The sequence below is a fragment of the Myotis yumanensis genome, unplaced genomic scaffold, assembly GCF_028538775.1.
Source record: "Myotis yumanensis isolate MYYU_CA2020_CCGP unplaced genomic scaffold, mMyoYum1.0.hap1 SCAF_23, whole genome shotgun sequence".
NCBI lineage: Eukaryota > Metazoa > Chordata > Mammalia > Chiroptera > Vespertilionidae > Myotis > Myotis yumanensis.
This window is the reverse complement of record NW_027223774.1, coordinates 9,963,785-9,987,778: the sequence shown is the minus strand read 5'-3', so window position 1 is coordinate 9,987,778 and position 23,994 is coordinate 9,963,785. Positions and strand designations below refer to the sequence as shown.

At 60.8% G+C, this 23,994-nt stretch overlaps 4 protein-coding genes across 4 annotated transcripts in view; 2 read left to right on the top strand and 2 right to left on the bottom strand.

Annotated features, from left to right (window-relative positions):
* Positions 1-8,507, top strand: part of SULT2B1 (sulfotransferase family 2B member 1) — a 33,962-nt gene extending 25,455 nt beyond the window's left edge. The window contains exons 4-7 of the mRNA XM_070401649.1: positions 2,070-2,196; positions 2,643-2,737; positions 6,738-6,918; positions 8,287-8,507. Of these exons, the coding sequence (XP_070257750.1) occupies positions 2,070-2,196; positions 2,643-2,737; positions 6,738-6,918; positions 8,287-8,480 (597 nt within the window). The 3' untranslated portion in view covers positions 8,481-8,507. The remainder of the gene's footprint in view (positions 1-2,069; positions 2,197-2,642; positions 2,738-6,737; positions 6,919-8,286) is intronic.
* A 280-nt stretch (positions 8,508-8,787) lies between these two features.
* On the bottom strand, positions 8,788-19,644 carry FAM83E (family with sequence similarity 83 member E). The gene is made up of 7 exons (XM_070401613.1): positions 19,564-19,644; positions 19,355-19,455; positions 17,660-19,270; positions 16,538-16,705; positions 16,053-16,177; positions 11,380-11,827; positions 8,788-9,596 (listed from the first exon to the last, which is right to left on the bottom strand). Exons 3-7 carry the CDS (start codon positions 18,125-18,127, stop codon positions 9,324-9,326), a joined length of 1,482 nt encoding a protein of 493 aa, XP_070257714.1. The 5' UTR covers positions 18,128-19,270; positions 19,355-19,455; positions 19,564-19,644; the 3' UTR covers positions 8,788-9,323.
* SPACA4 (sperm acrosome associated 4) lies at positions 13,444-13,902 on the top strand. Its single transcript, XM_070402465.1, has one exon. It carries the CDS (start codon positions 13,444-13,446, stop codon positions 13,900-13,902), a length of 459 nt encoding a protein of 152 aa, XP_070258566.1.
* Positions 19,645-20,032: 388 nt separating the features above from the next.
* Positions 20,033-23,983, bottom strand: RPL18 (ribosomal protein L18). The gene is made up of 7 exons (XM_070402184.1): positions 23,876-23,983; positions 22,488-22,574; positions 22,062-22,169; positions 21,563-21,661; positions 20,837-20,960; positions 20,580-20,649; positions 20,033-20,150 (listed from the first exon to the last, which is right to left on the bottom strand). Exons 1-7 carry the CDS (start codon positions 23,876-23,878, stop codon positions 20,075-20,077), a joined length of 567 nt encoding a protein of 188 aa, XP_070258285.1. The 5' UTR covers positions 23,879-23,983; the 3' UTR covers positions 20,033-20,074.
* Positions 23,984-23,994: the final 11 nt, after the last annotated feature.

The window sequence follows — 23,994 nt, the reverse complement described above, 5'->3', positions numbered from 1 at the left end:
TCCAGGTGGGAGGTGCCCTGGGTGGTGGCCGCGGAGGTGAAGCAGAAAGGCTGGCTTTCTAAGGTGGAACCAGGACGATGTGGTGACAGACTGGATGTGGGTGTGAGAGAAACATGAGTCAAGGGTGTCTCCAGGGCGTTCGGCTTCAGGAAGTGGGAGGATGGGGCTGGGCTGTCATCCACTGAGATGGGGAGGGCGGGGAGCAGAGGTGGGGGGCGGGGAGGGATGTTGGGGGCTCTGCACGTCCAGGTGGAGGTTGCCAGCGGGCAGTGAGAAGATGCATCTGGGTTTGACAGGAGAGGTCTGGGCTGGACACAGATATTTGCAATTTGTAGACAATAAATAGGTAGGTAGGTTGATGATAGGTAGGTAGGTAGGTAGGTAGACAGACGAGTAATGCAGATAGAGACAAGATAGGGACTGCAATCCAGGGGTACCCAAGGCCCCCCTCAGGCTCCCTGGTTCACTAGAGGGGCTCAGAAGCTGGCAAAGCTGGTAGACCCACAGTCACGGTTAGTCTAGCGAAAGGGTGGAGGCGCGTGGGGCGAGCAGAGACGTGGCGCCAGCTTCCGTGGCCTCTCCCTGTGGACTCGCATGAACAGCGCTCAGGCCCTTCGCGATGATGTGTGACGGCCGGCACGGAGCATTGCCCCCAGGGACGCTCACCCGAGCCATGGGGCCCGGGGGTTTTGTGTGTGTGTTTTTTAAAATATATTTTTATTGATTTCAGAGAGTTAGGGAGAGGAAGAGAGATAGGGACAATAATGAGAGAGAATCATTGACCGGCCACCTCCTGCACGTCCCACACTGGGGATCGAGCCCGCCACCAGGGCATGTGCCCTGACTGGGACTCGAACTGTGACCTCCTGGTTCGTAGGTCAGTGCTCATCCCCTGAGCCACGCCGGCCGGGCAGGGTTTTGTTGGAGGTTGGTCACATCCACGTGGCTGACCACCATGTGGCTGACCTTGGTCTTGGGGAAGGAGACCGTTGACAGGGAAGGACATGTCTGATGCGACTGGAGGGGGGGGTGCTCATCCTAGAGCAGTGATGGCGAACCTATGACACGCGTGTCAGAGGTGACATGCACACTTATTTTTTGGTTGATTTTTCTTTGTTAAATGGCATTGAAATATATAAAATAAATATCAAAAATATAAGTCTTTGTTTTACGATGGTTGCAAATATCAAAAAATTTCTCTATGTGACACGGCACCAGAGTTAAGTTAGGGTTTTTCAAAATGCTGACACGCCGAGCTCAAAAGGTTCGCCATCACTGTGCTATAGAATAAAACCCTAATATGCAGATCGACACAACAGCCGAACGACCGGTCGCTATGATGCGCACTGACCACCAGGGGGCAGACGCTTAACGCAGGAGCTGCCCCCTGGTGGTCAGTGCGCTCCCACAGGGGGAGCGCCGCTCAGCCAGAAGCCGGGCTCACGGGGGATGTCTGCTGAGGGGTCCCAGACTGCGAGAGGGCGCAGGCTGGGCTGAGGGGACCCCCCCCCATGTACGAATGCCGTGCACCGGGCCTCTACTAGAATATAAACCTGGTAAACAGATTGGAGCCAGGTAATTGAGGTTTCAAATGCCAGGCGCAGGGGCTGGGACTCTATCCTGGGGCGCTGGGAACCCAGGAGGGCGGGGTCCTCACCGGGTGGAGGCCGGGAGGCCAGGAGGAGGCTGGGGCGGAGGTCCAGGCAGGAGAGGATGAGGCTGGGGCCTCGGCTCTGGGGACAGGAAGGAGGGGCGGCTCCACACCTCTCACCCTGATCGCCCCCATCCTGAACTCCGTGCCTTTCTCCTCCGCTCTGTGTCCCCTGAAGCCAACCGTCCTTCCTCCTGACCCAGAAACCGCGCCCCCCCCTCTCTCCCCCCAGCATGTGGTTGGAGGGAGTGCTCCCCGTCTCTGGGATGAGGTGCAAGGATCTGAGCTATCAGAAGCTGGGAAGTCCCCTGGGAAGTCTACCCTGAGTCCTTCCTGCTGCAGGGCCAGGAACGGAGCTCAAAACACAGCCTCGGGGCCGTGACAGACGCCTTCTCTCCCCTCCCAACACCACATGCAGGTCATCTACATGGGCCGGAACCCCCGGGACGTGGCTGTGTCGCTCTATCACTACTCCAAGATCGCCGGGCAGCTGAAGGACCCCGGCACCCCTGACCAGTTCCTGCAGAACTTCCTCAAAGGCGAAGGTGAGGACGGGGGAGGGGGCGGGGAGCCCCTTGTGGCCCAGAGGGAAGAGGGACAGAGGGGGGATGAGAGAGAGAGAGAGGCAGAGGTGGGGGGAGGGCGTTAAAGAGCCGTAGAGACAGGAGGCCCAGAGGAACGGAGCGGGAGAGAGACAGAGGGAGAAAGGAGACCAGGAGACCGAGAGAGAACACCAGGGAGAGGGAGCACAGCTACAGGGACAGCGCCAGAGACAGAGGGAGGCAGAGAAAGGGATGCAGACAGAGAGACAGGGAGACAGGGAGACAGGGAGACAGAGGGACACGGGCACCAGGTGTCGGGGATGGGGGCGGAGGGGGGGACATCCAGCTCCGAGGGGCCAGGCCTGGGCCAAGGGGGGCTAGTCAGGCCCCGTGAGCGCCAGCGGAGGCCCCGCTGCCTGGCCCTCACCCCTCCGCCCCTCTGCCCGCAGTGCAGTTCGGCTCCTGGTTCGACCACATTAAAGGCTGGATTCGGATGCAGGGCAAAGAGAACTTCCTGTTTATCACCTACGAGGAGCTGCAGGAGGTGACTCCCCCCCTCCCCCTACTCCCCCTCCGCCCCCCCTGCCCCTGTGCTGGCCCCGCACCCCCCACTCCTCCCCTCCTCTGCCCCCCACTTCCCCTCCCGTAAGGCCTCCTCCACTGTGGATGATGCACCAGGTACTGGGCCACAGCAGTGAACAGAACCGGGTCCCTGAGGCTGCGAGCGGGAGCCGGACCAGGGACAGAGATAAACTCGGGGGCCGAGGGGAGAAGAGCTGGAGAAGGGCCAGGACTGTGTGGGCGGGATTTTAAGAAGGTGGGGCCCTGGCCGGTGTGGCTCAGTGGATAGAGCATCGGCCTGTGGACTGAAGGGTCCTGGGTTCGATTCCAGTCAAGGGCACACGCCTGGGTTGTGGGCTTGATCCCCAGTAGGGAGCGTGCAGGAGGCAGCCCATCAGTGATTCTCTCTCATCATTGATGTTTCTTTCCCTCTTCCTTCCTCTCTGAAATCAATAAAGATATATTAAAAAAAAGAGAGAGAGAAGAAGAAGGTGGAGGGGGAGGCCTATTTTTAAAAAAAAGTGGAGGGGGAGGCCCCCAAGAGAAGACAACAGCGACCATCTAAAGGAGGAGAGGGAGCCACGGGCAACCTGGGGAAAGTGTCCTGGGCAGAGGGACCAGCCAGTGCAAAGGCCCTGGGGTGAGCGTGCGTGTACTTGGATGGAGGCCTCCTGGCCAGAGCCGAGTGAGTGTGAAGTGGGGTCGGGGGGAGGGGTAGTGGGGGGCAATGAAGGCAGACAGTGAGGACTGCGGCTTTCATCTGAGTCGGGGGGAGCCATAGGTGGCTTCTGAGCAGGGGAGGCCATAGGAGCAATGACCTCATGTGAAACTGCGGCTACAGAAAATGAGCTTCATTGGTGGCTGTGATCTGGAAGGAAGAGGGAAGCAGTGGAAGGAAACACCCTTGGGAGTCTGGACCCCATCAGACATAACCTGGGACAGGCACCCGGGAGAGAGAGATGCCTTTGGGCTGGGGCAATCAGGGAGGGCTTCCTGGAAGAAGAGGCCATGCAGCGTGCCTACGGCTTTGCCCGGCTGCAAGGAGGACGCGCTGGGCTTCCAGCTGGAACAACCCACAGTGCACGTGCCCCGCTGTGCTAGGCTTAGAGCGAAGGTCTGTCCTGAGAGCCCAGGAGCCTGGGAGGCGCCCTCACCCACAGCCTGACATGTTCCCTTCGTGTGGTGTGTGTGTGTGTGCGCGCGCACACTTGGCGTTTTTCATCCTTGACAGTATCACAGGTGTCCCCCATCTGCCCCTTCCGCCCCCTCACTTTGTGTGTGTTTTGTATTCTCCTTTCTGTCGGTCCTTTTTTTTAATACAGAGAGGAAGGGAGAGGGAGAGGGAGAGAGAGAAGCATTAATAACGAGAGAGAATCATGGACGGCTGCCTCCTGCACGCCCCACACCGGGGATCGAGCCCAACCAGGAATTGAACCGTGACCTCCCGGTTCTAGAGTCCATAGGGAGCCACGCAGGCGGGCCTGTCGGTCCCTTTTTCGTGTGGGAAGAGCCTGGATTCCGGTGTCAGTGAAGCCGTTAGAATCTCAGAGCCTCAGAGGTCTTGTCCTTAAAGTGGGTGGAAACGCCAGCTCGCAGGGCCGTTGTGAGGACCACAGCGCCTGGCACTGGCCTGTTGTCACCCCCCCCCCCCGACCCCGACCAGGTCAGAAGCCCAGCGCGTCCTCCTTGCAGCCGGGCAAAGCCGTAGGCACGCTGCATGGCCTCTTCTTCCAGGAAGCCTTCCCTGATTGCTCCAGCCCGAAGGCATCTCTCCCTCTCCTGGGTGCCAGTACCGTGTGTAAAGTAAGGGTGACCAGGCTCCGCGCGAGGGCCTATCTGATTAGTGGTAACAATAACAGCCAAGGCTGGGCACCGAAGGCTGCACACGATCCTCTCATTTGACCCTCACAAGGCGCAGGCGGGTGCGCCACCCGGGGCTGAGCCGCACGGAACGGCGGACACTTGGTAATCGTATGTGGCTCACCCCAATATTGTTAGCATCCCAGGTTTTTTTTTGTTTTAATCCTCACCCGAGGATATGTTCCCATGGTTTTCTAGAGAGAGTGGGAGAGGGAGGGAGAGACAGAGAGAGAGAGAAACATTGATGTGCGAGAGACACGTCAATTAGGTTGCCTCCTGCACCTGCCCTAACCAGGCCCAGGGGTTGAGCCTGCAACCGAGGTACATGCCCTTGACTGGAATCGAACACGGGACCCTTCAGTCCGCGGGCCGACGCGCTATCCACTGAGCCACACCGGCGAGGGCTGTCCCAGAGTTAGAGGCGGAAATGGGGCTGATAACCCGGAGGGAGTGGGAACCTGGCTGGGGCACAGGGCTCCTCCCTGGGGCCCCCAGGGCTGGTTTCTGTGGATGGGAAGACCCCGAGAAGATTTCAGCGTCACCCCGCCCCCTCTCTTCCATCCAGCTCCATCCTCCGAACCCAAAACTGGGCCACGCAGCCCCACGGAGCTCCGGGGCAGCCCCTGGGTGGGAGGAGCTGCCAACATGTGAGGCTTTCTGGGACGAGTCTGTGGTTCAAGAGGATAAAGGGGTGGGTGGTTATGAAACCAGGAAGGACCTGGAACGCCAGGGCCGGGGCTGGCGGGGCTGGCGGGGCTGGCGGAGCTGACCGGGAGGCCGACCGGCAGGTGCAGGTCAAGCCAGGCGGCGAGTCAGAGGGAGGACTGTGGGCTCCGGGGCCCAGATCTCAGCCCCTCCCTGGCTGTGGGCCCCTGGACACGTGTCTTCCCCTCTCTGGGCCTCATGTACTGGTTCCGGATACTGAGTCCTCTCTGCGAGGCTGTGGGCAGGATTGGCACAGATGTACCGATGGGGCTCAGAGCAGAGTGTGGTACACAGTAGGCGCTCAGGCCACGGGGACTGGAACCGTCATTGTCACGGGGAGGTCTGCCCGGGGGGAGGGTGGCACAGGGCTTGCCTGGCAGCCCCGTGCCCAGGGCCACAGGGAGGGAGTGCAGGGCACGGTAAGTCCCGGGAGGAGGGGGTGGGGAGCACCGGTCCCTGGAAGGGAGGCCTGGGGACTGGAACTGTGTCAGGGCCTAGGGCAGTGATGGCGAACCTCTGACACGGGTGTCAGAGGTGACACGCGAACTCATTTTTTGGGTTGATTTTTCTTTGTTAAATGGCATTTAAATATATAAAATAAATATCAAAAATATAAGTCTTTGTTTTACTGTGGTTGCAAAGATCAAAAAAAATTTCTATATGTGACACGGCACCAGAGTTAAGTTAGGGTTTTTCAAAATGCTGGCACGCCGAGCTCAAAAGGTTCGCCATCACTGGCCTAGGGAGCCACGGGGGGCTGGGAGCAGTGTCTGCTGGGGCCTGGGCGTGGGGACTGGAGGCAGGGAGGCAGGGAGGAGGCCAGGACAAGAGTCCACGGGAGAGAATCAGGCCTGACCAGCGCCGGGGCCACAGGGACACAGAGGGGACGGGGAGGGAGAGTCCAGGGCAGAGGGAAGGGGCTGGTGACTGACAGGACAGGGGTGTGCGCGGGAAGGGGAGCGCGGGAAGGGGAGCAGGGGGAGGCCCGGCTGGGAGTCTGGCCCTGTGACTGGGTGAATCTGGGGCCGTTCTGGGCTGGGGACCTGGGGGAGGAGCAGGTTTGGGGCACAGACTGGCTGACGCCCCCTTTCTAACCTGAAGGAGGAGGATTCCACATAAGGGGCTGGGCTGCCCCCTGCCCCCTGCTGTGACCTCTGACCCAGCCTCACCCCTGCCCTCCCTCCCCGATCCCAAACTGCAAAAACCCTCAGAGGCCACAGCCCAACCCCTTGGCTTGGAGATGGGGAAACCGAGGCAGAGAGGTGGAATCACCCAGACAAGTTGGGGTTGAGACTCTGACGCCCAAATTCTGGGTCTGGCGTTTCTTCCTTGCCTGGGTCCCCTCTCCCCGCCCCTGCCCCCCATCCTGCCTTCCCACCTGACCCCTCTCGAGCCTGACCCCTCTCCCCTGCCCCCAGGATCTCCCCGGCTCCGTGCAGCGTGTCTGCCAGTTCCTGGGCCGGCAGCTGGGCGAGGAGGCGCTGGGCTCCGTCGTGGCTCACTCGGCCTTCGACGCCATGAAGGCCAACACCATGTCCAACTTCTCGCTGCTGCCCCCCAGCCTGCTGGACCAGCGCCATGGTGCCTTCCTCCGGAAAGGTACGGGGCCTCTGGGGGTCCACGCTCCCCAGGCCACGGCCTGCCTGGCTGTGTGGCTCGGGCGCGTTACTCAACCTCTCTGGGCTCCGGTTTCCCCACTGTCACCTGGGGGCGCTCCCAACAGAAATGCCTTCACTGCGTCCTGTGGGCCCAGGATTGATGCCACACGCAGGGCTTAGCACGGGCCGGACACAGCAGGTGCTGGGTGTGTGCCTGTCACCCCAGGCCAACCGCCCCCACTCCCCGCCCCTCCCCCAGCTGCAAATGGGAACAAAAGGCCACGGCAGGCTATTTATTTATTTTTGTTGTTGTTGTTAATCCTTACCCGAGGATATTTTTCCATTGGTTTTTTTTTTAAATATATTTTTATTTATTTCAAAGAGGAAGAGAGAGATAGAAACATCAGTGATGAAAGGGAATCATTGATTGGCTGCCTCCTGCACGTTGGACTGAGCCCGAAACCCAGGCATGTGCCCTCGACCAGAATCAAACCTGGGACCTCTTGGGTCCACAGGCTGACGCTCTAATATATATATATTTTTTTATTTTATTTTTTTAATTTCAGAGAGGAAGGGAGAGGGAGAGAGAGATACCGGTAGAAACATCAATGATGAGAGAGAATCACTGATGGGTTGCCTCCTGCACGCAACCCCAGGCATGTGCCCTTGACCGGAATGGAACCTGGGACCCCTCAGTCTGCAGACCGACACTCTATCCACTGAGTCAAACCGGTTAGGGCAATAAAAATATATTTAAAAAAAATAATAATCAATGAAAAAATATCCTCGGGTGAGGATTGACAACAACAAAAATCAATTAACCTTCCCTCGGGTGAGGATTTTTTTAAAAAAGGAAGGAACTTGAGGCCGGGGGATCCCTTGCCGGCTCGGTTGCTGTGCCCCAGCGATTCTGTCGCAAACCGCGGGCACAGCGCTTGGCGCCGCGAGTGCGGGAAGCAGCCCGGTGTCAGCGCAGTGACGGGGGCAGAGCCCGGGCTACAGACGCCCGGGGGTTAGTGGCAGGTCGCAGAGGTGGTGCCCCCGGGGCTGAGCAAGGTGTGCAGAGCGCTGGGTGGGGGTGGGGCGGGGGCTGTTCTGGGCAGAGATTTAAGGGGTTCGGGGTAAAGTGACGGAAGGACAGAGGTCTGCAGGCGGGATGAGCAGGGCAGGGGGGACACCATGGAGGGAAGAGGCCAGAATGGTACCCGGGTCTGCCAGGTCCAGGCGGCCGGTGTGAGTCAGCAACCACAGGAGGGGAGGGGGCGGCGTGGAGATGGGGCGGGGCGGTGGGAGGGCGGGGCTTCCGGCCGAAGGGGGCGCTGGGATGTCGGGGCAGCGCTCCGGATGCTGACCCCCTCCCGCCCCGCAGGGGTCTGCGGAGACTGGAAGAACCACTTCACGGTGGCGCAGAGCGAAGCCTTCGACCGCGTCTACCGCGAGCAGATGCGGGGGATGCCGACCTTCCCCTGGGACGAGGACCCCGAGGATGCCAGTCCGGACCCCGAACCCAGCCCCGCACCCAGCCCCAGCCCAGACCAGGCCTCCGATCACCCGCACCCGTGACCCCCGAGAATAAACGCATCGCTCCTGCGCCGGCTCCTGGATGTGCTCTGGCGGTGGCATGCCGCGGGCGGGCGGCAGGGGGCGCGCGAGGCCGGGCGGGGACCCTTCACCGGCGCCAGGGCCTCCCGAGGGCGGGGTCCTCTTCCCCACCTGGCGCCCCAATGGGATGACTCAGAAGCCCCATAGCGCCCGGCGCCTGACCTCCCAGAGTCGGGGTGCTGCGGCCTGGACCCCTGGGTCTGAGGGCGGAGTGGCCGGGAACCCCGGGTCCCCCACTAGGCTGCGGAAAATGCAAGTTGTGGGCAGGAGGCAGGTTTATTCTGGGCAGAGGTAAAAGGGAGCCCCAACAACTAACCCCTTAGCGCCCATAAAACTGTCCCAGCACCTGCCCAGCCCATCACCGGGGCCCTGAGCCGCTCCCCAGCAGGCGTGTCCCCACCGATCTGAGGCCCTCCTCATTCAGCTCAGTCCCCTGGATTGAGGTCTCGCCTACCCTGAGCCCAGCTCAGTTGCCCAGGCTTCTGAGCAGGTGGGCCCCAGGGACACCCCCCGCCCCCCAGGGTCCCCACACACAGCCCAGCCTGGGGCCAGGCCTCCCCTCAGAGAAGTTCTCACATGGCCCCGGGGCGGGATGTGCAATGTTCTGGGATCCCAGCTCCTCCAGACGTTCCGCCCATTTTGTAGACAGCAACACTGAGGTCTAGGGTGGGCGTGGGACTTGCCCAAGTTCTAGGATCCTTGGGGGGAAATCCCTCCTGCTTCCCAGACTCTGAGGCCCGGCTCCCAGCACACTGTCGTCCAGCCCTCCTGGGCTGGGCCAGCTCGGGGTGGCTCTGGCTTCTGTCAGGGTCGCCCCCTGAGTCCTGCCTGGGTGGCCCAGCCTGGCTGCCGGCCACCCCTAGGTTCCAGGGCTGTGGGTGCAGCATCGTCTCCAAACCTTCGGGTCCGGGAGAGGTAGTGGAGGCGGCGGTCAGGGATGAGGGGCAGCGGGCCGCCCCAGGGCTGGGGCCTGGCGAGGGGACGGGAGTCCACCTCACCCCTGGAGGCCCCCCCAGTGCCCCGCTGCCTCATCAGGGCCTTGGCTGGGGTGTCCTTGGAGCCCCAGGACTTCTTAAGCTGTGGAGGGAGAGAGGAGGAGGTGAGCGGAGGCTCCTGGGGGCTGAGTCCAGGGAGGGAGGAGGCGAGGGAGGTGAGAGCTGGAGGAGGTGAGGGAGACAGACGATAAAAGAAGATGAGACAGGAGGGAGAAAGACACAGAAGAGGGAGGTGAGGGAAGGAGGGCGTGACACGGAGGGGAGGGGAGAAGGTCCCTGAGCTCCAGAACCAGAGGGAGGTGAGCAGGGAGGCCTGGGACCCCCGGAGCTCCCCAGGGGCCAGGAGGTGTGTCCCCCCCACCCTGCAGTTTGCAGCTGGGGAGGAACAGGAAGCAGCCAGCAGCCGCCCGGGTGGGGGCAGCAAATATTTGCCAAGGGAGGTGATGCTAGGTGAGGGCGGCCGAGGACCGGGTGGAGGCCAGGACCTTGGCCCTGCCCTGCCCATCCCCCTTCTCCCCTGGCACCGAGGGAGGCAATTCCTGGGCTCCTTCTCCCTCACCTTCAGGGCCGGCCTCTAGCTCCCACTTAGCAGGCGGGGAAACTGAGGCTTAGAGGGGGTACAGCTCACAGAAATCCTGGCCCCCAGGTCAGCCTGTTTCTCCCACATGGCTCTGCTCTGACCTTCTCAACAGCCTCCAGGGACATGGAAGCCCTGCCCAGGGTCCCCCAGAGAATTGGGGCAGGCCCTGTTGAACCCCAAGTGTCTAAGCAGCGGGAGGTGAGTCCCCTCTGAACTCATGACATTGGAATCTGGGAAGCCAGGGCATAGAGAATGTCAAAGCCCCACCCGGGAGGCAACCGGGGCTGAGTCCCAAGCCTCCCCGGTGCCTCAGTTTTCCCATCTGTGAAATGGGTGGGTGGATGGATGGATGGATGGATGGAATAACATCCGCCTCCGAGGCAAAGGTTAAATGTAACTACTTCCGTGAAAGCGCTAGGCCTGGGGCCTGGCACATGGGAAGGTGCCCAGGAAAGACCGCTGTTTCAACCTTGGCAAGTTACCCAACCTCTCTGGGCCTCAGCTTTCCCCTCCGCAACAATGCGCACGGTGAGCATCTTGCCGCGCTGACCCTGGGATGAGGATGTGGTGAAATAAATTCCACTTGGGGAATTTACAGTGAAAGAGCGAATGTGACTCTATTTCATTCTGTTGACTCCTTCTCCCAACCAAACTGAGGATGAAGCTACCGCCCAGCCCATTTCCTAGAGGAGAACACGGAGGTTCGGAGAAGGCAAGTCCCCGCCCCGGTTCTCACGGCTGGTATATCATGGCAGGATTCACACCCCGGGCTCTTGGGGGGTCTCTGCTCCTTGCCGCCCGGCACTCCCCTGCCCAGCACACAGTGTGGGTTCAGGAAACGCCGTGTGATTAGAATCTCAGGCGAGCAGCTTGGCTTCCCGACCTCCCGGGGGCCAGGCACATAGTAGGTCCTCAGGAAACAGAATAAGGCCGAAACCGGTTTGGCTCAGTGGATAGAGCGTCGGCCTGCGGACTGAGGGGTCCCAGGTTCAATTCCGGTCAAGGGCATGTACCTGGGTTGCGGGCACATCCCCAGTGGGGGGTGTGCAGGAGGCAGCTGATCAATGTTTCTCTCTCATCGATGTTTCTAACTCTCTCTTTCTCCCTTCCTCTCTGTAAAAAATCAATAAAATATATTAAAAAAAAGAAAAAAGAAAACAGAGTAAGGGCCCTTGAGCCCAAGTGGATGACCTTGAACCAGCAAGCCCCTTCTTCCCCTTTCGTGCCTTAGCCGCCTCCACCCCCCCACCAGCTGTTGTCATTCTCAGGTGGCCACAGGTCTCACCTCGTTGTCAGCATCACTGGAGTCCGACAGCTGGGACAGGCGGCTCAGGTCCCACAGGGACCGGCTGGGCCGGGCCGGAGGGCCGCTGGAGGGCCGGGCGCGCTGGATGCTCCTCAGGATGTCGCTGAGCGCAGGCCCCGGGACGGCCTGGGCCTCCCGCCCGCCTCTGTCCAGGACTCGGCAGGCGGCCAGGCGCTGGGTCAGCGGCGGCACATCCGCTGGCGGCGGGGACACTGGGGCCACGGAGCGGCGGCGGGCCACGCTGTGTGGGCCGCGGGCCAGCTGCAGCCCCCCCAGGGTGCTGATGAAGGGCCCCGGGGTGGGCGCTGGCGGGAGCGGCCAGGAGGCCGCGTACAGTGTCCGGAACTCGCGGCTGAAGGCGTCGGCGATCTCGCCCGTCAGCAGGGTCACCAGGCCGCGGTGCAGGCGTGCGTCACTCCATGTGAAGCTGGGGGCACGGGGAGGGGGTCAGGACCTCTGCGCGGCCTGAGATCCAGTCCCCATCACCCGTCCCCAACCTGCTCACAGGGCAGGCTGTGTGACCGGGACCTCAGGAAAAGCGGGCCGCTCTCTGGCCTCAACATCCCCCTCTGTAGAATGGGACCGCCTTCCCTGTGAGGACAACGCATTAAGGAAGTTAAATGGCCCTAACCGGTTTGGCTCAGTGGATAGAGTGTCGGCCTGCGGACAGAAAGGTCCCAGGTTCAGTTCTGGTTAAGGGCATGTACCTTGGTTGCGGGCACATCCCCAGTGTGAGGGGTGCAGGAGGCAGCTGATCGATGTTTCTCTCTCATCGATGTTTCTCTCTGTCCCTCTCCCTTCCTCTCTGTAAAAAATCAATAAAATATATTTAAAAAAAAGAAAAGAAAGTTAAATGATCATCTGAACTCAGACTTGACTTTAAACCTGGGCTCTGCCGGTTCCCACAGGGGTGCCTCGGTTTCCCCCTCTGAAACGAGATGGGGTTCCTTTTCTGATGCCCATGGGACTGTTTTGAGACGCGGCTGCTTCCTGTGGTGACCCCCATGTGTTAAGCTCAGGCTGTGTGCCAGGCTCCGGCTCCGGCTGCACCTGCTCCGTGTGCCCGTTTGCTCAGCTGGAAGCTGGAGCTAAAATGCAGGAAGATTCGAGCGAGAGAACATGGGTTGAGCTCCCTGCACGGTGCCCAGCACGTGCCCAGCACTAGAGGTCTGGGATCTATGGTGAGCCGTGCCCGTCCCAGTCCTGCCATCAGGCGGTTGCTATCTAAAGCACTGGTCTTGCCCTGGCTGGTTTGGCTCAGTGGATAGAGCGTCGGCCTGCGGACTGAAGGGTCCCTGGTTCGATTCCGGTCAAGGGCATGTACCCTGGTTGTGGGCACATCCCCAGTGGGGGGTGTGCAGGAGGCAGCCAATCCGTGTTTCTCTCTCATCGATGTTTCTAACTCTCTATCCCTCTCCATTCCTCTCTGTAAAAAATCAATAAAGTATATTTAAAATAATAATAATAATAATATTTTAAACACTGGTCCTGCACACAGCAGGTGCTCAATAAATGCCCTCTTTGGGATTAAATAAACCTGGGCTCTACTCCTGGCTCTAGGGCCTTGGACACGCCACGTTCTTCTCCTGAGCCTTGGTTTGCTCATCTGAAAAATGGGCTCGCAGGGGCACGCGGCAGGCGCGGCTCCCAGCACCCAGCAGGGCCGACGACTGAGTGGCCAGGACGGTAAAGGCTGGGCCATGCGTTCTTACCTGGGCGGGGTGGCTGTGACCTCGCTCCCTGAATGGTCAGCGGGCCAACCTGCCCCTCAGATTGTGACACCCTCGCCCACCCATGACCTCACCCCCAGAGTGGCCAGTGGAACCCTAGGGGGGGTCTGTGAGGTCACCCCATTCCGCTCCATAAAGACTCATCGGGCAGCAGCCGCTGGCTGGTCTCTGTCCCGGGAACGCTTCTGGGACCCTGGGGCTGGAGATCGTGGTCACGACCAAGCTCCTGAGAGGGACACGGAGGGTTGGGACGCAAGGACACTCCAGCTGCTGCCCCTGGGAGGCCAGAACCAGGGGCAAAGGCCTCGTGGGCATGCGGAGGTCCCTCAGCTGTTCCGGGAGGCCCCCGGCGCCCAGGGCCCGGCTCAGGCCCTGTCGCCACCGCCAGGCCACCGTGGTCCCCGGCTGGCTGCTGCTGCTGCTGCTGGCTCTGCCCCCCAGCACGACAGGGGCCAAGGACTGCATGTTCTGTGAGCTGACCGACTCCTCCGACTGCCCCGGCATCCCCATGACCTGTGGCGACGACGAGGAGTGCTTCCTGGGCCAGGGGACAGCCCCCGACCTCGGCCCCGTCATCAACAAAGGCTGCCAGGAATCCACGAAGTGTGGCCGCCAGGAGCCCGTCACCTACCAGGGCGTCACCTACAGCCTCATCTCCAAATGCTGCGAAGGCAACCTGTGCAACGGGGCCCCCACTCCCGCAGGCGGCCTGCGGGCGGGGGCCACCACCGGCCTGGCGCTGGGCGCCCTGCGGCTGCTTCACGGACCGTGACCAGCGCGGAGGGCAGGACCCGGGACTGGTCTCAGGCCCTGATGCCCCTTGTGCCCCTGCCTGCTCCCCCCTCCCCCCCATCAAAGGCCAGAGGCCCTAGACAAACCCCCCGTGGCCCTGGCTTCATCCATTCTAGGCTGTTCCCCCCTCCCCTGCCCTCCCCCGCCCCGCCCCAGGACCCAGGGCTTTGCCACGCCAGAGCCTGACTTGGCGGTGGGACCGCGCCCCTGGGTTTGGCTGTAATATTGCATTCCATTGCTTCTAAGACGCCATATCTTTCCCCAATTTGATCAGGATGCTCCCTTTCATTGTGGTCCCTTAGAGTCGATGCAATCCGGTCAAAATAATATTAATAAACAACAGCTGATGTGTAGGAAGCACTTGTTATGTTCCCGGCCAGGGACCATTCTCCCACTGAACCACGCGTGAAGCTGGGAAGGCAGATTCCCTCTGGAACGTTTCAGTCCCGGCCCTGGTGGTTCTCTAGGTGTGGTCCCCGACCAACCGGAACTTGCCGGCAAGGCCAATGCTTGGGTCCCAGCCCAGGCCGGCTGGATGGGGGTGGGGCCCAGAAATCTGGGTTGTAACGAGTCTTCTGGGTCAGCCTGAGTCATGTTCGAGGCTACACACCTGGGTCTTTGCCAATGGTTCCTAACAGGGGATGCTACCGACATCTACTGGATGGAGGCCAGGGATGCAGCCGGCAATGCCCAGGAGAGCTGGGCTCCGGGACACAGCCCTCCGGCCCCAGACATGGGCAGTACCTTCGCCGTGAAACCTCACTCTATAAAGCAGGGGTGGGAGACCTTTTTTCTGCCCAGGGCCACTTGGATATTTATAACATCATTCTCGGGCCACACAAAATTTTCAGCTTAAAAATCAGCCCATCCCGTCCTGTGTGGCTCAATAGTTCTGCATCGACCAGGAGGTCACGGTTCGATTCCCGGTCAGGGCACAGGTCTGGGTTGTGGGCTCAATCAATGATTTGATGCTTTGGTGTGCAGGAAGCAGCTGATCAAGATCAATGATTCTCTCTCATCACTGATGTTTTGATCTCTCTCTCTCCCTCTCCCTTCCGCTTTCTCTAAAATCAGTAAAACCTTTTTTTTTTTAAGAATCAGCCTGCTAGCCTGGCCGCCGAGGCTCTGTGGTTGAGCATCGACCTATGAACCAGGGGATCACAGTTCGATCCCCGGTCAGGGCATGTGCCCGGGTTGCGGGCTCGATCCCCAGTGTGGGGCATGCAGGAGGCAGCCGATCAATGATTCTCTTTCATGATTGATGTTTCTCTCTCTCTCTCTCTCTCTCTCTCTCTCTCTCTCTCTCTCCCTTCCTCTCTGAATTTAAAACAAAAACAACAACAAAAATCAGCCTGCTATATTTGGTCAAACATTTAATTAACTCTCCCCTAATGCCTTGTGGCAAGGCCAAACCAAATGATTTTGAGGGCCTTCTACGGCCCGAGAGCCGGACGTTCCCCACCCCTGCCCTAAAGTCACTCAGGGTGTCATTCTGGTGAGCAGGGGGCACACAGAGGTGAAGTCAGGTGCCCAAAGTCATACAGCCAGTAACTGGCAGAGCTAGGGCTTAAACTGAGGCGTCTGTGCCCAGATCCCTGTCCCGCCCCCCGCCCCCCGCCATGCTGTGGCCCAATGAGGTGGTTGCTCATTATCCACGCTTTCCTCAGAGTGGGGGAGGCCCAGGGTCACAGAGCTAAGAAGTTGCAGAGCCAGGGCCCAGGGGCGGTCGGATCCCAAAGAGAGCAGAGGCCGGCCATCCGACTGCCCGAGGACCAAGCCATTGGCACCCCAGGTCTCATTCCTTCCCGGACACTCTGAGAGGTGGCGTTACTCACCCAGGCCACCTGGGACTCCAGGCCTGGCCTCCCGGTTTTGAAAGTCCTACGCACACACTGCAGGCCCCATTCTCCGGAGAAAAAGCAGGTCAGAGAGGTGAAGACTCACCCAGGCCACCAGCGAGGCCAGGAGGACTGGGGCGGGGCCAGGCCTGGCTCCAACCCTAAGCCCGGTCCCAATGACAACGCCTCTCCCGGCAGGTGTTCAGACCCATTTCACAGATGAGGAGCCAGAGGCTGGACGGGGATCCGCGTGCTCGGAGACTGGGGACGGGACGCGGGGTGAGGGCTGTACCTGTAGGACCCTGAGATGACCCTCTCGCCGTCCAGCAGCACGAACTTCTCCCGCACCCCGCCTGTCACCTGCCGGCGCCAGCGGCTCTGGAAACTGCAGCCCCGCACGACGCGGATGTCCAGGTTCTGGGAGGGCGGGGGCGGGGGGGGGGGGCGGACACAGCCTTGCTGAGGCGGAACTCACAGACTTCCACCTGGGGGGTCCTCCAGGCTGGCAGCCCCCCATCACTTTGTGGAGAGTCTGTCCCAGCTTCCCCAGGGCCGCCAATCGTGGGATTCAGGGGTCTCCTGGGGGTTCCCCCAACTCAGAGAGACCCTGTGGGAAGGCCCACCTGCTTCCCCCAGTGCCATGGGCACCAGATCCCTGGGGACCCTTGCCGCTGGCACCCACCTCGCTGGCCCAGGACCCACCCCGGGGACGGGTCTCCCTCCGCTGCCCCCCACACCAGGGGGATGGGGACTCAGGTCCCTTCCGCCAGGCCCTACCTCAGTGGCCCAGGGATTCACCCCCAGCTGCTGGGCCAGGGTCAGGAAGGCAGGCAGCTGCTGGCGGTCCAGGAGCAGGTAGACGGGCACCCAGCGGCGAGTGGCAGCATCCACCATGTCCAAAAGCAGGTCTGGGTCGGTGAATATGTCCATGACGACGGCCACCAGCTGGGGGGCGGGGAGAGGGGCTGTGGATAGAGCCTGGGGCTTGGGGGACCCTCGGAAGGTGGGGCCCTGGCGGTGAGATGCTGGAGGGCTGAGGTTAAGGGCCCGGCTCTGTGGGATGTTCACATAGTGCCTGCACGTGAATAAGGGGCAGAACTCCCTGGAGCCGCCGGGCTCGGCTGCGCCACTGTCATCACGTCAACAGTGGTGAACGGGGTCCCCGAGCTGGGACGCTACACGGTGGCCCTGCTCCAGGCGTGGGCTGGGTGCCTGTGCAGCGCAGTGCACTGTGGGAACCTGCACGCCTGGGTCCTGGGGGCGCCCTGGAGCCAGGGGCAGAGGGAAGGCTGATCTGTTGGGTCAGCAAGGGGAGCTCTGGGGCTGGGCGGCTGCCAGGGACCTGGGTCTTGCAGGCAGAAGGTGTGGGGATGAGCCCTGAGCCCCGATTCCTGGTTCAAGTCTCTGCTTGGCCACTCCAGGCGAGACTTAACGTCCCCTGCCTCAGTTTCCCCATCTCCTAAATGGACGTAGTGAGTCCCAACCTCACAGGGCCCTTGTGAGAATTACACGTTAACCCAGGTAAGGTACTTGGCGCAGGAGCTGGCAAACACCAAACCTTTTCAATAAAAGGGGCCGGCCAGGGGGCCGCAGGAGAGACAACCGGGCCCTCCCTGGGGGCGGGGGAGGGGAGGGTCGATGACTGAGACAAGAGGGATCATAATTAGGCCCAAGGGGCATGGATGTGTAAGGGCTGAGGATGGGGACCCTCATATCTAAGAGGCCGAGGACGGGGTCTGGGGGTGTGGACTCCTGGGTCCAGACGTGTGAACCTGATAGTCCCCAGAGGGCCTGGGTGCGAATCCCTGGCCCAGGGGATGGCGCTCCCGGGCCGGGAGCTGCAGGGAGGATGTCTGGGTCTGGGGAATGGACTCCAGGCCCCCCAGGCCCTGCCCCCACCTTGCTGGCGGCCTGGATTTCCTGGCGCATCAGCTCCTTGAGAGGTGGGTGGCCCTCGCCCGGCGGCTGGGTGTACAGCTGCGCCCGGGTGATGCCCTTCCAGCCCGAGTCCTCCGGCCAGCCCAGCTGCAGCACCGGCACCGGCTCCTCCGACTGTCCCGGCCAGTAGGTCAGGCTTCGGGGGTCCCCACCGGCCACGGCTCCCTCGGCGCTGCCGGGCTCCTGCTTGGCTGCCGTCCAGTCCTCAGCCGCGGCGGCCAGGCCCTGGAGCTCAGCCCGGCTCAGGAAGGGCCGCAGCCCCTCGCGCTGCACACACGCCTCGAAGGCCTCGGTGCCCTCACTCAGCAGAGCCTCGAGCGCCAGCCGCTGGCCCTCGGAATACAGGAAGCCCGGGCTGGTCTCCGTCAGGGGCGGCTCCCCGTCCGCCGACGCCACTCCTTCCAGGGCTGCCAGCTGCGAGGCCGCCATGGGGCTCCCGGGGCAGACCTTGAGGCTGGGTGTCTGAGGGTGTGGCCGTCTCCCAGGCACTGACCATCAGGGTCTCCTTTCAGCTTCCTATGCCAGGCTTGCAGGGCAGCTGAGGAATCGAGTAGCTCGCTGTGCTGTCCTGATCATCAGGCTGCGCGAATGACCGGCCGACCGGCGCTGCTCAGACCCATTGGCCGCCAGCCTGCAGCCGCCATGGCTGGCCGGCCATCTGACCTTGCTGTCAGCTGTGTGACAATCTGGCTGCCCCCACAAGTAGTCCTGCATGTGGGTTTGGCTGAGCACCTGGCACTGTCTCTGAACTCGATGACCTGTCAGCTGCCCATCTCTGCTCCGGCACACGACAGCCTCCAGCCTGCTGGCCACACGGTGCCCCACCGGCCCTCCCGCTGGCTCAGGCGTGGTCAGGCTGACCACCGACCTGTCCCGGCCCAAGGCCCACTACTGCCTGGCCATCCCCAGGCAACAGGCTACCTGCCTGCCTGGCTGCAACCGCCTGAATGTCTCTCACCAAAGGGAGAGCGGGCTGCCTGACCCTCTGGCCGTCCCTTCGATTGGCTGGAAGACCAACAGGCTCAATGCCTGACCACCCCGTGGAACTCCCCGCTGTGTTCTGGAGATGCTTCGCCCGACAACTGACCGGCTAGCTCACAGCTCTCACCGGCCGATCATTCTGCACCCTCCTGAGCTCTGGAGAAATGTACTCCAGCCCTCAGCCTGGGCATCGCCCTTTCCAGCCAGGAACTCCGTCTCCCCAGTGGGTGGGCCTTCACACCGGCTCAGGCTGCTACAGTGAGGAGAGCGCTCCACTGGGGGTCTCATTACCCTGGAACTGGCCCATGACCTCCTCAACCCCTCTAGCCTGAGGGCAGCCTAGATAGGGCCACTGCTCCTGGGACTGGGTGTCCCCGCCTGTCCTCTGATCTATGCTGATCCCTGGTTCTGGGGCCTGAACTCCACTATCTCCTGCTAGCTGACTGCTACTTATGCCTAATGGAAGTTGGACAAGGACCACTCTACATCATTTGAGGCTCCTGACCCAACCTGTGGACCCCAATTCGTGCAACCCCGCCTTCCAATCCCAGCACCCAGATGCCCCCTTCCTCCAGGGAACAAGGACTAGCCCTGCAAGAGAAGGAAGAGGAATAAAGCCAGGTGCCCTCTCCCTCCGGTCCCGGCCAGCTCGCCACCCCCTGCCCCTCCTCTTGCCTTTTTGGGAGGACAATATAATCCGGGTCTTCAAACCTGAGCTTATTTCTGCTTCTTCCTCCGGCCGACTGGCCTCATTCATCAGGCTTCACCCTGGCATCCTGGGAACCCAGCCCCTTGTGTAAACACAGGGAGGGCCCATGCAGGTCCCCAGGGGAGGCCCGGGGTGCGGGGCCCAGGGTATGAGGTCCCAACCTGGGAGCACTCACCAGGCTGCTTCCCCAGAGGCCAGTGGCCCGCCAGACTCAGGTTTCAGGAAAGGGGGTGCCTCACGGGTCCCCACAGCAGCCCCACCTCCACACTTCCCTGTCCAAGCCTGCCCAGTATCTTTAGGGCAGGGGAGGGGACCTCGGGTCCTTTAAGAGGGGTGTGGCTAATCCCAGGAAGCAGGTGCAGGAACACCTGACACCTGGCTCTGGGGAAGGAGGCGGGGCTTCCTCAATAGTGGGCTGCAAGGGGCCAACAGGCGCAGAGGCCCGGAAGCAGCTGAGCACAGACCTGACCGCCAGAGGGCGCCTGCAGGCTGAGGCGGAAGGAACACCTGGTGGAGGAACACCTGGGCGGAGGAGGGGCTAGTCTCCATGGAGACCTGCGCGGGGTGTCCAATTCCCCCAAACAAATGCCTCCTGGCCCACAGGCTCACCTCCCAACTCCACCCCAATAACACAGACGGGGCCATCAGCATCCAAAACCTCTTTAATAACATGATAGGATTTAGGGTTAGTTTTTGTAGCCGCGGCTGGCCCGGCGGCCTCTTGCACGCTCGAACTTCCGGCCCTTGGATCGCACGTAGGGTCTGTGGGGAAGAGAAAGGAGGTCAGGGCCGATTGTAGCTGGGAACTCCGCCAGTGATGCTGCCTCTAGCAGAGCAGCACAGACACCAGGGGGGCCTCAGTAGTGATACCAACTGGGCAAGCCCGGCAGTGCAGGAAGCCACGATGGCAAAGTGGGCGGTGAAGCCAGCACCAGGCCCTGGGGGGTCAACCTGAGAGCCCGGAGGCGGGTAAAATGCTGACCCCACCTGGGAGATGCCAACTCGGCCTAAACCAGCTGCCCCTTTAACACCAGCTGCACAGGGAGCACAGCTGTGAGTCTGGAAGGTAAGTGGGTAGGACGAGGCGGGAGCTGTAGGGAGGCCTGAGGCTGGCTGTGTGAGAAACAGATGCATGGCAAGGCCGAGACTGCACTGGGGGGTCAGGTCTGAAGCACAGGCTGGCATACTCACTTGGTGTGGCTGTGGGGGGTTCCTGGGGCCTTGCCGAAATGCCTGTACACCTCGCGGGCCTTGCGAGGACCTGGGGAGGGAGGGAAGGGGCAGATCAGGCAGAAACCCAGCACCCAGAGCTCCTGCTACGAGCCCCTTTCCTGGGCTCGGATGATGGGAGGTGGGGTGGGGAAGTCCCAGTCTGTCAGCAGTCACATTGCTCACCCCCTCACTCACACGGGGACCTGGCCCCACCATGGAGACTAAGCATAGCTCACCAGAAAGCAAGACGGTGCCACAGCCCTTGGGGGAGTCCAGGGCCAGCTGGTCGAAGGTGAGAATCTTGCCCCCAGCCTTGAGGATGCGGCTCCGGGCGCGGCTGCTCACACGAAGGGCACACACCTAGGGGACACAGAGGACAGGTCCAGCCAGAGCCCCCTGCGTGGCCACCAGGGGCTGCTGGGACTTACGTTCACTGCCCTGGCCCCACAGAGAAACCCTGCTGCTTGCTCAGCCCTATAACTAACTCCTATTAGAGGGAGCAACCCAAGAGGACAACAGCTGTTTTTATCATTTTACTTCCAGAAACTCCTTAGAAGGCAGCCAATTCAAAGCCATTACGCCTTACGGAAACTGAGGCATAAAAAGATTTAGGGCCTCAGTGGATAGAGCACTGGCCCTCGGACTGAAGGGTCCCAGGTTTGATTCCGGTTAAGGGCACATGGCTGGGTCGAAGGCTCAATCCCCAGAGTGGGGAATGCAGGAGGCAGCCAATCAATGATTCTCATCATTGATATTTCCATCTCTCCATTCCTCTGAAATCAATAAAAAACATATTACACAAAGAAAAAAGGTTTAGGACTTTGTCCAGAGGTGACAGAGTGACAGAGAGATCTAGACTCAAACCCAGGTTGTCTGGCTCAAGAGCCAGCAGTCAGCAGCGCCCAGAGGGGCTTGCCCAGGGAAGCAGGACTTCACCCCACTCAGACGCCCTCCCCACTCACCTTCAGTTTGGGCACCTCCTGGATCCTCACGTCATCGGTTATAGTCCCTACAACCACGGCAGTTTTGCCCTCCCGGCCAGGAAGCTTCATCTTGCGGATCTTTGGGGGGAGGAGATGCACATTAAGTCCCGCCTGGGGTTTGAATACAATCCTGCAACCAAGGGCCAGGACAGCTGGCCCTGAACCCACCCTCACCCATCTCTCACACTAGCACAGGCCTAAGCTCAGGTTCTAGGTTTCTCAACAGACCTCCCCCAGGAGGGTCCTTGACATCTGAGACTTGTGTGGCATGACCCGAAGCCTCAGGATGACCTCATGAAGCCACTGTAGCCACCCCACCTCACAAGGGGAAGGAAAACAAGGCCAGGCAGCCAAGCCAGTGGAGCTGAACTATAACCTGAGGGTCAGAGCTCCAAGCCCACCCTCCTTCCCAGAGCCCAGCTCCCGACACAATCCAGTTGCTCCCCGGGCTGGCTCTGTCCCCCCGGCAGCCTCTCACCATCCGGGAAAGGGACAGAGGTGGCCGGTTGGTGCGACTCATGAACAACCTCTTCAGCACCACTTGGTTGAAGGTGGAGTTGGTTCTTCTGGCCAGAAACCTGTATAGCTGGAGGGAAAGGGAAAATGAGGCACAAGAACTTCCAGGCCACGCTCCCCTCCCTCCCAACGTTCTAAGGGCAAACAAATGCCTTCTGGCTTTCCCCGATCTCAGGGAGCTCCGGGGAGAGCCAGCCCAGGTCCACCCTGGTCAGGGCCCCAGAAAATCCTCCCCCCTCACCCCCCAGCTGTATTCAGCACAGAAGCTGGAAGCACTGAACTTCCAGAAGCTCTGAGATGTGAGCCCGGCTGGCAAGCCGCTGGGAGGAGCCCTGGACGTTGCAGGTTTGGGGTGGCCCTGCCCAAGAGTCACAAGCCCCCACCTCACCTTGACCAACAGCCTTAGGTAGATGTCCTGGCTCTTGGGCTCCTTGCGCCGAACCTTTCGGTCTTTGTTGTGGCGGATGTCGACTCCCTGCAGGGTAAAGGGGGGACCATAGACCCCACTGTGAGCTGCAGATTACTCACCCCGTGAACAGTACCAATGATTGTCTCCCAGAGAGAGCCAGAGCCCCATCTCTGCAGACACAACAAATCCCAGGTCCACCCCTGGGAAAGTCGCTTCAACTCTCTGGACTTCAAAAAAACTCCCCTGTACAAAGGGGCCAACCCTACATGCAAAGCCTTTACGTGGCACCCAGCACATTGGGGGAAGTTCTTTTTTTTAAAAATATATTTTATTGATTTTTTACAGAGAAAGGAAGAGGGATAGAGTTAGAAACCTCGATCAGCTGCCTCCTGCACACTCCCCACTGGGGATGTGCCCGAAACCAAGGGACATGCCCTTGACCAGAATCGAACCTGGGACCCTTGAGTCCGCAGGCCGACACTCTATCCACTGAGCCACACTGGTCAGGGCTGGGGGAAGTTTTAACACAGTAGCCACATTGACTCAGTCAACATTTTTATTTCTTTGTAAATTGACTTTTTCGACAAGGCGAGTAACTTCTCCATGCTGCTCCCACGCATGGAGAATGGCCGAAAAAAACATTCCCACCAACCGCAGGCTAAGAAGGTTCCCACTTTAGCGTTAAGAAAACTCAGGAAGGCCCACGGCTCCCCCGGCCTGTTTCGGGGAGGTTTCCTTTGCAGACTGTTATGACAGCTGCCGTTTAACCAACACTTATGCACGAGTCCATGGTGAGCACGTCACACAACTTCTCCCCAAACTCCAACCTGAGAGGCAGGACTGCTGTGCTCCCATTAAAAAGATGGAGCAAGTCGGGCACAGGCTGGGGAAGCCAGATCACAGGGCGGGCGGGGGGCCCAGACTCGCGCACGGAGGCCTGCCTGTCCCAAAACCCGGGCTCGGGACACTCGACAACCCCACCGACCCCAACTTTTCGGGTTGGGAGTGAAAGGTCCGGGCAGGGGCGGCAGAAGGCCGGAGGCCGAACGGCTGTGGTACCAGCGCCTAGAATCCTGGTTCCGCCACTTCCTGGCATTGTGACCCCGGTCGTATCACTTAGCCACCTCGTACCTCACCTCGGGCATCTATTCAATGGGAGCTATCATGGGAAAATACGGGAGGGGTGGAGGCTGTCATGACTGACGCATCCCTGCTCTTCGGGGGCCCCTAAATAGCCCCGCCACCAAGGGAATCGCCTCCTTCGGACACCCCCAGGGCCCCTGCCTTCTTCTGGCGCGCCCCCAGCCCGAAACCGCGGTGGATGGAGGCGGATGGCCGAGACCCAAACGCCTTCAAAGCGCACTCACCATGATGGCGCCTCCTGCTCCACCAGGTCCGGAAAGAGAGAGCGGAGCCGGGTGGGCGGGGAAAGCCTGCAGCGAGCGGCGCCTACGTGACGTCACACTAGCGCGACGCGGCACGCTAA

Excerpts from the sequence above, each read along its gene's own strand:
- SPACA4 (XM_070402465.1), top strand. The coding sequence starts at position 13,444 with ATGCGGAGGTCCCTCAGCTGTTCCGGGAGGCCCCCGGCGCCCAGGGCC.
- FAM83E (XM_070401613.1), bottom strand. The coding sequence starts at position 18,127 with ATGGCGGCCTCGCAGCTGGCAGCCCTGGAAGGAGTGGCGTCGGCGGAC. Across the intron at positions 16,178-16,537 it reads TGAATCCCTGGGCCACTGAG|AACCTGGACATCCGCGTCGT; the intron begins GTAGGGCCTGGC and ends CCGCCCTCCCAG. Across the intron at positions 9,597-11,379 it reads CCAGTGATGCTGACAACGAG|CTTAAGAAGTCCTGGGGCTC; the intron begins GTGAGACCTGTG and ends CTCCCTCCACAG.
- RPL18 (XM_070402184.1), bottom strand. Across the intron at positions 20,961-21,562 it reads AGGAGGTGCCCAAACTGAAG|GTGTGTGCCCTTCGTGTGAG; the intron begins GTGAGTGGGGAG and ends TGTGTCCCCTAG. Across the intron at positions 20,650-20,836 it reads TGGCACCGTCTTGCTTTCTG|GTCCTCGCAAGGCCCGCGAG; the intron begins GTGAGCTATGCT and ends CTCCCTCCCCAG.